The sequence below is a fragment of the Choloepus didactylus genome, chromosome 23 (genome assembly GCF_015220235.1).
Source record: "Choloepus didactylus isolate mChoDid1 chromosome 23, mChoDid1.pri, whole genome shotgun sequence".
In the NCBI taxonomy this organism is placed as follows: Eukaryota; Metazoa; Chordata; class Mammalia; order Pilosa; family Megalonychidae; genus Choloepus; species Choloepus didactylus.
The window spans coordinates 20,424,242-20,436,861 of NC_051329.1; the positions used below are offsets into that span (position 1 = coordinate 20,424,242).

Genomic DNA, 12,620 nt, shown 5'->3' on the forward strand with positions numbered 1-12,620 from the left:
CTTACGTGATGAGGTGCCGGGAACAGTCACAGAACAGCATCAGCATGGCCAAGAGCTGCTTGGACTCTTCAGTGTCATTGTTCAGGCATTCCAAGAAGAGCTTTAGCCCTCCGTGGGGTCCCAGCTCACAGATAAATGCCCACAGTTTGGGCAGCAGGTCATCAAGGTAAGTGAGACCTGGAAAAGGAGAGAGGAACCCAAGCTTCAGGTGGGGCTCCAGCTGTCCGATATTTCTCCTGTCCACTGGGAAAGCAAAACACTTAAACTCATTTGTGAACACTGAATGTGCCTGAGAGGGAAAAGGTGCAGTTATTAAGAAAATCATTATCACCACGAGAATAACAACAATAATAACAGCTAACATTTGATGGGCGCTTACTCTGAGCCAGATACCATTCTAAATACTTTGCATGCATTGTCTCCTTTAGGCCTGTGAAGCCCAATGTTATCTCTATTTGATATGTGACGAAATGGAAGCACAGAGAAGTTAAGTAACTAGGCTAAACTTACACAGCCATTAAGTGTCAAATCCAGGAATAGAGCCTTGGTCTGTTTCACTCAGCATTTATGCTTTAAAGCAGAGGCCAGAAAACTTTTTCTGAAAAGGGTTGGTCAGAGAGCAAATATTTTTAGGCTTTATGGGTCAGATGGTCTCTGTCACCACTAGTTAATGCTACTGTTGTAGTTCACAGGTAGCCACAGACCACACATAAATCAGTGGATGTGGCTGAGTTCCAATAAAAGTTTATTTACAAAGACAAGTGGTGGGCTGGATTCAGTCCAGGGGCCATAGTTTGCAATCCCCTGCTTTAAACCATCTGCAGATGCTCACTCACATTTGGTAAAGCACTCGCCTCTCATCTATTTCTATTATTCCATGTTAAAAATGGGAAAGTGATGAATGGACACAGCAGAGATACTCTGAATGTTAGGTAAAAATTTAACCCTAGAGAAGCAAAAAGGCAAAGACGACAACTTATCAGTCTGCTTCCTGATGGCTGCCTCCAGCACACAGGCCACATCAGTTATATTTTAAGTACCCAAATACAGCTTTTGGCTAAGAAAGTCTGGCTCTGAAGTTCCACGCATCACGGAATATACAGTAAGAGATGTTCCCCAAATTATTTCTCATAAACGGGGGTCACCTTATATTTGAGTCCTTATACTATTTCTCATTTTATAGAGCGCTCTCTGAAATACTGAATTTTGCATCAAGAACTGTGTGGGAAGATATATTATTAGCCTGGGGAAAAAAAAACTCACTCAGTGCCACTTATGGATGCTTATGGGGTGAACTGAAGGAACTATTAAGGAGTCAGAGAATTGTAACACCCAGTTAGTTATTATTTCTAAAGGTCTGACCTTACATTTTCAAGGGTAGGAGGATGTGGTTATAAAGAAGCCTTTAAAAGGCCAGAGTTTCTTGACATGGTTGGTGGTTATACAAGTGCTCAGCTCATAACTAGTTTGTTTTTTTTTAAATTCAGTTTTATTGAGATATATTCACATACTATACAATCATCCACTGTGTATAATTGCTCACAATATCATCATATAGTTGTGCATTCATCACCATAATTTTTGAATATTTCCTTACCCCTCCCCCAAAAAAGGATAAAAATAAAAGTAAAAAAGAACACCCAAAGCATTCCATCCTCCCAATCCCACCGTATTTTTCATTTAATTTTTCTTTCCATTTTTCTACTCATCTGTCCATACAGATGGAGTGAGTGTGAGCCACAAGGTTTTCACAATCACACAGTCACATCGTGTAAGCTACATAGTTATACAATCATCTTCAAGAATCAAGGCTACTGGGTTGCAGTTTGACAGTTTCAGGTATTTCCTTCTAGTTATTCGAATACACTAAAAACTAAAAAGTGATATCTATAAAGCACATAAGAATGTCCTCCAGAGTGATCTTCCAAATTCATTTGAAATCTCTCAGCCACTGAAATTTTATTTCATTTTGCTTCCCCCTTTTGATCAAGATTTTCTCAATCCCATGATGCTGAGCCTAGGCTCATCCATGGGAGTCACGTTCTGCCAGGGAGATTTACACCCCTGGGAATCATGTACCATGTAAGGGGGAGAGCAGTGAGTTCACCTGCTGAGTGGGCTTAGAGTGAGAGAGACCACATCTGAGAACAAAGAGGTTCTCTGGCAGACTCTTAGGCACAATTATTAATTAATTATTAATTATTAATTAGGTAGGCTTAGCCTCTCCTTTGCAATAACAAGCCTTATAAGGGAAGGCCCCCGGATTGAGGGTTCAGCCTACTGAATTGGTAGTCCACAGTGTTTGTGAGGATATTAGTAATAACCCAGGTGGGGAAGTCCAATATTTCCTCATTTTCCCCCAGTTCCTCAGGGGAGCCCTGCAAACATATTTTTATTCTCTGCCCAAATTACTTTGGGATGTATCGGGATTTCACACTAACCTGTACAAACTCACCAGATATCACTTCCTATTGAAAGCTCCATGTACTTATGGTGTTCAAAGAAACTGACCATACAAGTTAAATTATTTAGTGTGTTACAGAAAATATAGATCCCGCACCAAATAAACATCTCTTCCCTTGGTCTCGCAAAAAAATTGAAGTTTTAAAACACAGTCAATATCGTCTTTTACCCTTGGCCTGACTTGCCTTAGTCCCAATCAAACCCACTTCATTCATATCTCTAATTGAAGTCTGAACTCTTTTACGGCTTTTTAAATAGTTGCCGCGTGAGATAATACTGACATTCAGAGCTGCTGAGTTCTTGTTCTGAGTCTCAGGTGTCACACAGGTACCCAAAGTTCCAGAGACCGACCAGGTTATAAACAAAGAGCTCAGCATTTCAGAATTTAAGGACAACATTACAACTCAGGAATAGAAGTGACTGTTTTAAGAGCTTCTAATTTAGGAATCTTTACATTGTGTCTTCCCTGATAACCTGTGCTCTAAAATTCAAAATTCTCAGAGTTTACACATTATAGTTAGTCCATATTAGATGAGGCATTATAACATTTGTCTTTTAGTTTCTGGCCTACTTCACCCAAAACACTGTTCTCAACATCCATTCATCTAGTTGCATGACTTACAACTTCATTCCTTCTTGCATTTGCTCCATTATCTATTGTATGCACACACCACAGTTCACCACTCTGTTTATCAGTCAATGTACCCTTAGGCCACCTCTATCCATTGCAAATCTGAATACTGCTATTATAAACACCAGTGTGTAAATGTCCATTCATTTCCCTGCTCTCAAATCTTCCAAGTATATACCCAATAAGGAGGTTGCAGGACTTTATGTCACCCACATTCTTAGCTTCTTATGGAACCATCACACTATCCTCCAGAGGCTACACCATTCTACTTCCCCACCAACACTGAATAGGTACATCCCTCTCTCTACATTTTCTCCAGCACTTGTATCCCTCTGTTTACATTTTTCCCTGCAATGTTATAGAGATATATTCACATACCATACAGTTATCCACAGTGTACAATCAACTGTTTACAGTATCATATAGTTGTGCATTCATCACCATAATCAGCATTTGAAAATATTCATTACTTCAAGAAAAAAATTTAAAAGAATAACAAAAAAGAGAAAAAATTACAATACAATAATAAGGTCAGATAACACCACCACTACCAAGAATCCCATATCCCTCCCTTATATCCTCCTCTCACAGACATTTAGCTTTGGTATGTTGCCTTTGTTACATTTAATGGAAACATATTACAATGCTACTGTTAACCACAGATTCCAGTTGCACTGATTATATTTTTTTCCCAATACCATCCCTTTTTCATCACTTTGCAAGGTTGACATTCATTTATTCTCCCACACGTAAAAACATTTTTCTATTTGTACATTTAGTCACCATCATTGACCACTCTAAGTTTCACTGTCATACAGTCTCAGTCTTTATCATCCCTCTTTACCTCTGGTGTCATACACGCCCCTAGTCCTCCTCTTTCAACTTTATTCACAGACATTTTTGGTCAGCGTTCTTACAATATTGGGCTACCATCACAGAGTATTGTACTATCCATTTCTGGAGCTATACAATCAATCCTGTTGAACATTCTATACTTCAACATCAAATGCTCGATGTCTACCCTCTTTCTATCTCCTGATAATCTGTGTTCTCAGCTTTAACTCTCCAAGTTTGCTCATTAATGTTAGCTCATATTAATGAGACCATGCAAGTTGTCCTTTTGTTTCTGGCTAACTTCGCTCAACATAACATCCTCAAGGTTCATCCATTTTGTTATATGTTCTGTGACTTTATTCTGTCTTACAGCTACATAATATTCCATTTTATGTATATACCACAGTTTGTTTATCCACTTGTCTGCTGATGGACATTTGGGCTGTTTCCATGTCTTGACAACCGTGAATAATGCCACTATAAATATCAGTTTACAAATGTCTGTTTGTGTCTGAGCTTTCAGTTCCTCTCGTTATACACCTAGTAATGGAATTGATGGATCATATGATAATTCCATATTTAGTTTCCTGAGGAACCACCACACTGTCTTCCAGAGTGGCTGCACCATTCTACATTCCCACCAATAGTGAATAAGTGTGCCTCTTTCTCCACATCCTCACCAGCACTTGTAATTTTCTGTTTTTTTTTTTTTTTTTTTTGATAATGGCCATTTTACTAGGTATGAGATGATATCTCATCGTCGTTTTGATTTGCATTTCCCTAATAGCCAGTGGTGTTGAGCATCTTTTCATGTTTTTTCACCATTTGTATTTCCTCTTCAGAAAAGTGTCCATGTCTTTTCCCCATTTTAAAAATTGGGTTGTTTGAGTTGTAGGATCTCTTTATATATTCTTGGTATCAAACCCCTATCTGATATGTGGTTTCCAAACATTGTCTCCTATTGCATAAGCTGCCTTTTTACTTTTCTGACAAAGTCCTTGGATGTACAAAAGCGTTCAATTTTGAGGCAATCCCATTTATCTATTATTTCATTGCTCACACTTTGAGTGCAAGGTCTAGGAAACCACATCCTATCACAAGATCTTTAAGATATTTCCTTACATTTTCAACTACAAGTCTTATAGTCTTGGCATTAATGTTTAGATCTTTGATCCATTTCAAGTTAATTTTTGTATACGTGTGAGATAGGACTTCTCTTTCATTCGTTTGGATATGGATATCTAGTACTCCAAAGACCATTTATTGAAGGGCTTGCTCTGGCCCAGTTGTGTTGGTTTGACTGCTTTATCAAAGATCAAGTGTCCATAGATGAGAGGGTCTATTTCCGAACACTCAATTCTATTCCATTGGTCGGTATAACTATTTTTATGCCAGTACCATGCTGTTTTGACCACTGTAACTTTGTTGTATGCTTTCAAGTCAGGTAGTGTGAGAACTCCCACTTCATTCCTCTTTCTCAAGATATTTTTGGCTATTCAGGGCACCCTGCCCTTTCAAATAAATTTGTTGTTGGTTTTTCTATTTCTGCAAAATAAGATGCTGGGATTTTAATCAGTATTGCGTTGAATCTATAATTCAGTTTAAATAGAATTGATATCTTAACTATATTTAATCTTCCAATCCATGAACACGGTATGTTCTTCCATTTTTTTAAGGTCCTGTTTGATTTCTTTTAGCAGTTTCTTGTAGTTTTCTGTGTATAGGTCTTTTGCGGTCTTGGTTAAGTTTATGCCAATGCCAGTTTAAATGTATTATGGCCCCCAAAACACCATGTTCTTTGATGCAATCTTGTGGGGGCAGATGTATTAGTGTTGATTAGGTTGGAATCCTTGAGTGTTTCCATGGAGATGTGACTCAATCAACTGTGGGAGAGACCTCTGATTGGATCATTTCCATGGAAGTGTTACCCCACCCATTCAGGGTAGGTCTCAACTGAATCACTGGAGTCCTATAAAAGTGTTCCCAGGCTACAGCCAAGAGGGACACTTTGAAGAACACACAGGAGCTGAGAGATAAGCTGCAGCGGAGAGAGTCATTTTCGGAGATGACCATTGAAAGTAGACTTTTGCTTGTCTGGAGTTTGCCTGGAAGAAACTAAGAGAATACCTCCAGACACCATTTTGAAATGCAACTTGGAAGCAAGTAGACACCAGCCACATGCCTTCCAAGCTAACAGAGGTTTTCCAGACTCCAATGGCCTTTCTCCAGTGAAGGTACCCTGATGTTGATGCCTTACCTTGGACACTTTATGGCCTTAAGACTGTAACTTTGTAACCAAATAACCCCCCTTTATAAAAGCCAATCCATTTCTGGTATTTTTTAAAACAGCAGCATTAGCAAACCAGAACAATGCCTCAATACTTGATTCTTTTGGTTGCTATTGTAAACGGAATTTTTTTCTTGATTTCTTCCTCCTGTTGCTCATTACTTGTGAATAGGAAAACTATTGACTTTTGTTTGTTGATCTTGTACCCTGCCACTGCTGTAGTCATTGATTAGCTCTAGTAGCTTTGCTGTAGATTCTTCTAGACTTTCTATATACAGGATCATGTCCTCTGCAAACAGGGAAAGTTTTCCTTCCTCTCCAATTTGGACACCTTTTATTTCTTTTTCTTGTATAATTGCTCTAGCTGGAACTTCTTAGCACGTTGAATAACAATGATGACAGTGGGCACCCATGTCCTGTTCCTGATCTTAGAGGGAAAGCTTTCAGTCCTTCCCCATTGAATATGATGTTAACTGTGGGTTTTTCATAAATTGCCTCTATCATTTTGAGAAAGTTCCCTTCTATTCTGATCCTTTTGAGTGTTTTCATCAGGAAAGGATGTTAGATTTTGTCAAATGGTTTTTCTGGATCAATCGAGTTGATCATGTGGTTCTTTCACTTTTCACTGATTTGGTGTATCAGTAATAAATTCTTGCATACCTGGAATAAATTCCACTAGGTCATGGTGTATAATACTTTAATGTGCTTCTGGATTCAATTTGTTAGTATTTTGTTGAGGACTTTTGTATCTATATTCATTAAAGAGGTTGGTCTATAATTTTCTTTTTTCTGTAGTATCTTTGTCTGACTTTGGTATTAGGGTGATGTTGGCTTCATAGAATGAGTTAGGTAGTGTGCCAGTTTGGCTGTATTATGTCTCCCAAAATGCCATGTTCTTTGATGCAATCTTGTGGGAGCAGAATTATTAGTGTTGATTAGGTTGGAATCCTTTGATTGTTTCCATGGAGATGTGACTCAATTAACTGTGGGCAAGACCTTTGATTGGATAATTTCCATGGAGGTATCACCCCACCCATTCAGGGTGGGTCTTAATTGAATCACTGGAGTCCTATAAAAGTGTTCACAGACAGAAGGAGGTGCTGCAGCCAAGCGAGAGACTTTGAAGAATGCACAGGAGCTGAGGGTGGAGCTGGAACACAACCTGGGATCAGCAGATGCCAGCCACAGGCCTTCCCAGCTAACAGAGGTTTTCTGGATGCCATTGGCCTTCCTTTGGTGAAGATATGCTTGTGTTGATGCTTTCATTGGACATTTTCATGACCTTCAGACTGTAACTTTGTAACTAAATAAACCCCCTTTATAAAAGCCAATCCATTTCTGGTATTTTGCTTAACAGCAGCATTAGCAAACCGGAACAGATAATTATCCCTCCTCTTCAATTTTTTTTGAAGGGTTTGAGCAGGACTGGTACTAATTCTTTCTTGAATGCTTGGTAGAATTCACATGTGAGGCCATCTCGTCCTGGGCTTTTCATTTTTTGGGAGCTTTTTGATGACTGACTCAATTTACTCCTGATTGGTTTGTTGAGTTGGTCTATCTCTTCTCGAGTCAAAGTTGGTTGTTCATGCTTTTCTAGGAAGTTGTCCATTTCATCTAAATTTTCTAGTTTATTAGTATATAGTTGCTTGTAGTATCCTCTCATTATCTTCCTTATTTCTACAGGATCAGTAATTATGTCTTCTTTCCCATTTCTGATTGTATTTATTTGCACTCTCTCTATCCCCCCTCCTCTTTTTTGTAACCTAGCCAAGGGTCCATTGATTTTACTGATTTTCTCAAAGAAACAACTTCTGGTTTTGTTGATTCTCTCTATTGTTTTCCTGTTTTCAATTTCATTTATTTCTGCTCTAATCTTTGTTACTTCTTTCCTTCTGTTTGCTTTGGGATTAGTTTGCTGTTCGTTCTCTAGTTCCTCCAGGTGAACAGTTAATTTCTCAATTTTTCTCTTTCAATATAGGTGTTTAGGGCAATAAATTTCCCTTTCAGCACTACCTTTACTGCATCCCATAAGTTTTGATATGTTGTGTTTACGTTTTCATTTGCCTCAAGGTATTTACTAATTTCTCCTATAATTTCTTCCTTTACCCACTGGTTGTTTAAGAGAGGGTTATTTAGACTGCGACAGATGCGTCCCGCTGTCAGATGGCAGCCCACGGGCCCCTAAGTTGAGGACAGTCTCTGAAGGGACCGACACTATGGGACAGCGCACAAAGCTGGCGACCAGCAGTCTGCGGAGTCCCTGGAGCACATGCGCACCGCTGTCCTTGACACTACTACTGCTGCTAGGGCTGGTGCCCCAGTGCCCTGCAGAGAGTCCTTGGGGGCTGCCCATTGTGGCTGACGGCCCAGCATCCATGGAGTTGATTGCACAGCTGGCCAGCCTGAAGTGAGAATTCAAGCCATGGCTGTGGTTTCTTGTCCAGCAGTAACCACGGTGATGCAACGAATTACTCAAGACAAAAGTCAAGAGAGGTGAGAGTGAGAACAACTCAAAGGAGAGTGTCCTCCTCAGCAATTCTCATCTCGGTTTTTATTGAGATTTTCGGGGTAGGGAGACGTGCTGGCACTTAAGGCTGTTTAGGGAGGCAGGAGGGGAGGCAGGATGTTTTGATCTTTATGACACAAAGATCGACAGGCAAGTAGACAACAGATAAGCCTGGCCTTGGGAGTGGAATGGACTATACACAAGAATACAGCGTAGCAAAGCAAGACATTCCCATCGTCTTCGATAGGAGTTTAGACAAAGGCAGTCTTCTGCCTATATGCATGCTGAAGCAGAAGCAGAGTTTACAAGTTTTTTATCCACAGAATTCCCGCATCTCCCCCTTTTTTATTCAAAAATTTTATATTGGAATTAGAAGGGTTTGTAGCGGATGCTGCAGCAACAAAGGCGATGAGTCTTTCTTCAGTTTCTCGTATTTGGGACACGGTGTTGATTATAGACAGTTCTGTTTTTAAGGAACTTTGAAGGCAGAATTCAGATCATTTTTTGACTACAATTGCTGATAAAGCATGGCAGAGTTATCTTGCTTCTTTTTAAAAAGTCTTTGTTGTTGTTGAAGATGAAGCTCTGACTTGTAGCTAACTGCAAGCACTTTTAGGAAAGCATTAGAGTAAAACAATGAAATTTACAAGGGAATTTGGCTGTTTTTGTAACAGATAATACTTTAAAAATAACTAAAATTATAACTAGCAGTACTATATTGTTGTTTGATGTTATGCACATAAATAACCAAAAGAAGGTTAGAAGTTTTTAATTTTTATAACACTGTTTAAACATCTTTTTTTTGCAACTTATAACATATTACATGGCTTTATTCATTTTTAGCACTTCATTTCTTTTCAAGGTGAACAAACAAATTCTTTGTAACTGTTGGGAATAAAAAGATATTTTTTAGGGCTTGACCTTGAGAAAGCAAAATGTTAAAACCTGTTAGGTTTGAAACAGCATTTTTTTTTTTAAACTAAAGTTAAGGACATGACTTAGCTCTTTTAAAAGTGGGAAGACAATATTTTTAAACTACTAAGGACATGATAAAGTTAACATGAAGTGCAAGAAGTTATTTTGACAAAACAGAGTTTTTGCTTTTTACATTGATTATTCAGGAAAACATTTTTATAACCTGTTACCGAGAACTAAAACCTTAATAATCTAAGGAAACTTTTAATAAAAGCACATTTTTAAAAATATTTCATATTAAAAGTTACCAAAATGATTTTGGAAATTGTTTTTAAGCAAACATTTTACAACATACAATTACTATGATGAGAAGCAGGATAGGAGAAGCAGGAAGAGAGTGGCCAGGTTGATAGTAAAACAGCAGGAGTATATTTTGTGAATTATTAGGTGCATACATACAACATTGAATATTAATTACTGCCTTAGGTGGTGGTTAGAATATTTAATGCTATTTTGTTTTATAAAACCACTCTTTTTTTTTTTCAAGTTGTGAGGTTCCATTGTTAAGCAGCATTATTACTAGTTTTTACCATTTTTTAACTTTGACCACAGAAATAATTGTTTCCACAAACCTTTTACAGCTTTCTGTATCTATTTTTTAACTTTGACTAGAAATAAATTTTCCCCTTCACAAACCTTCTGCAACTTTCTGTATTCACTCAGGCTCCATCCCACATTTTTAAACAATCAGTTATTTAAGACAAAGCTATTTTTTTCTCCTTTTAATTAGAAAAACATTCTTTATACTTTTTATACAACATGCTATTACCATTTAAATTAAACTTGTTAGAATAATGCTAAATATTTAAAACACTTTAGTTAATGCATCTTGAAACAGTAATAAACAATCTTTTAGCAGGGATTAATGGAATGTATAGGAGTTACATTGTTCCATTACAGGACAAGGAGAATTGCCAGGAATAGGAATTTGTTTTTTGTGTTGCTCGTCCTGCAAAGGCGGAGGAAGTGGAGGTGGCCAATTTTCCTCCTCCCTAATTACATCCTTTTTTTTTTAGACTCGTCAGGGAGAGCCCTGGGCTGAAAGGACGATTGAAGGGAACATAGGGCAGTACGAACTAGCCCCCAGGTCATTAAGGTTGAGATCGATATTTTGCTCCCTAATTCATGTTTCTTCTTAAGGACTGTGCTGGTTTGAATGTATTATGTCCCCCAGAAAAAGCGATATTCTTTGATGCAGTCTTGTGGGGCAGACGTTTTGGTGCTGATCAGATTTGCATGGAAATGCACCCCATCCAACTGTACGTGATAAGTGATGGGATATTTCCATGGAGGCATGGCCCCACCCATTCAGGGTGGGCCTTGTTCAGTGGAGCCATATAAATGAGCTGACGGGCAGAGGGAACTCAGTGCAGCTGTGAGCGACATTTTCAAGAGGAGCTACAGCCAAGAGGGATGCTTTGAAGAAAGCACAGGAGCTGCAGATGAGAGACATTTGAAGATGGCCATTAGAAGCAGACCCTTGCTCCGGAGAAGCTGAGAGAGGACAAATACCCGAAGTGCAACTAAGAGTGACATTTTTGAGGAACTGCAGCCTAGAGAGGAACGTCCTGGGAGAAAGCCATTTTGAAACCAGAACTTTGGAGCAGACGCCAGCCATGTGCCTTCCCAGCTAACAGACATTTTCAGGACACCATTGGCCATCCTCCAGTGAGGGTACCCAATTGCTGATGTGTTATCTTGGGCACTTTACGACCTTAAGACTGCAATTGTATAACCAAATAAACCCCTTTTATAAAAGTCAATCCATTTCTGGTGTTTTGCATTCTGGCAGCATTAGCAAACTAGAACAAGGACATAGCTGACCTGTTCCCCAAAATCCAAATTTAAAGTGCCTTGGTTGGGAAACCAAGTAAAATAAGCTTGAATAGTTTGAAGAAGATTAAGTAATTGAGTTTCCTTTACAGGGCAGTTAGCCGCCTTTAAAAGCTGTTGTAAGGTTTTAACATATAGAGATGGTTCCTTTGTAAGTCTTGAGCCTATGATGAAAGAAAAACTCTCGCTGAAACTAAGCATGTTGGCAGCTATCCCAAGCGGGCACTGCTGTTACTTATTTTAGGGATGGAAAACTGTAGTTCGGACAAAATTCTCTCGTCCTAAATGTGCGGATTACTTCACCTGGAAATCCTGATGCCACGCCTCACACGGGGCACCAATTGTGGTTTCTTGTCCAGCAGTAACTACAGTGATGCAATGAATTACTCGAGACAAGAGTCAAGAGAGGCGAGAGTGAGAACAATTCAAGAGAGAGTGTCCTCCTCAGCAATTCTCATCTCGGTTTTTATTGAGATTTTCGGGGTAGGGAGACGTGCTGGCACTCAAGGCTGTTTAGGGAGGCAGGAGGGGAGGCAGGACATTTTGACCTTTAAAACACAAAGATCGACAGGCAAGTAGACAACAGATAAGCCTGGCCTTGGGAGTGGAATGGACTATGTGCAAGAACACAGCGTAGCAAAGCAAGACATTCCCATCGTCTTCGATGGGAGTTTAGACAAAGGCAGTCTTCTGCCTATATGCATGCTGAAGCAGAAGCAGAGTTTACAAGTTTTTTATCCACAGAATTCCCACACATGGTCTGGAACCTAACTCTGCAAATTGATTCATCACCCTCCCCCTGACATTTGACAGGACCACAAGATGAATGAGCCTTCCTGGCAATATGGGACATGGATTCCAGGAATAAGCCTGACCCCGGCATTGAGGGATTCAGAATGTCTTTTGATCAAAAGGGGGAAAATAAAGGCAACAAAATAAGATTTCTGTGGCTAAGAGAATTCAAATAGAGTCAAGAGGCTGTCCTGGAGGTTACTCCTATGCAAGCGTCACCTAGATATGCCAAATGACCACAATGTGATAAGCCCAAGTAAACAGTAGTCCTGAAAACCTTAAAGAATACCCAGATCCCT

The 12,620-nt window shown here is 39.2% G+C and overlaps 1 protein-coding gene across 4 annotated transcripts in view; it reads right to left on the minus strand.

Moving 5' to 3' along the window:
* UBE3B (ubiquitin protein ligase E3B) overlaps positions 1–12,620 on the minus strand; it is a 101,999-nt gene that overhangs the window by 27,755 nt on the left and 61,624 nt on the right. For all 4 annotated transcript variants that reach the window (XR_005214051.1, XM_037817322.1, XM_037817321.1 and 1 more), the window contains one exon: positions 6–177. Coding sequence is in view for 3 of the 4 variants with exons in the window: in XM_037817322.1 (XP_037673250.1) it covers positions 6–177 (172 nt within the window). In the remaining variant the exon portion in view is untranslated. The remainder of the gene's footprint in view (positions 1–5; positions 178–12,620) is intronic.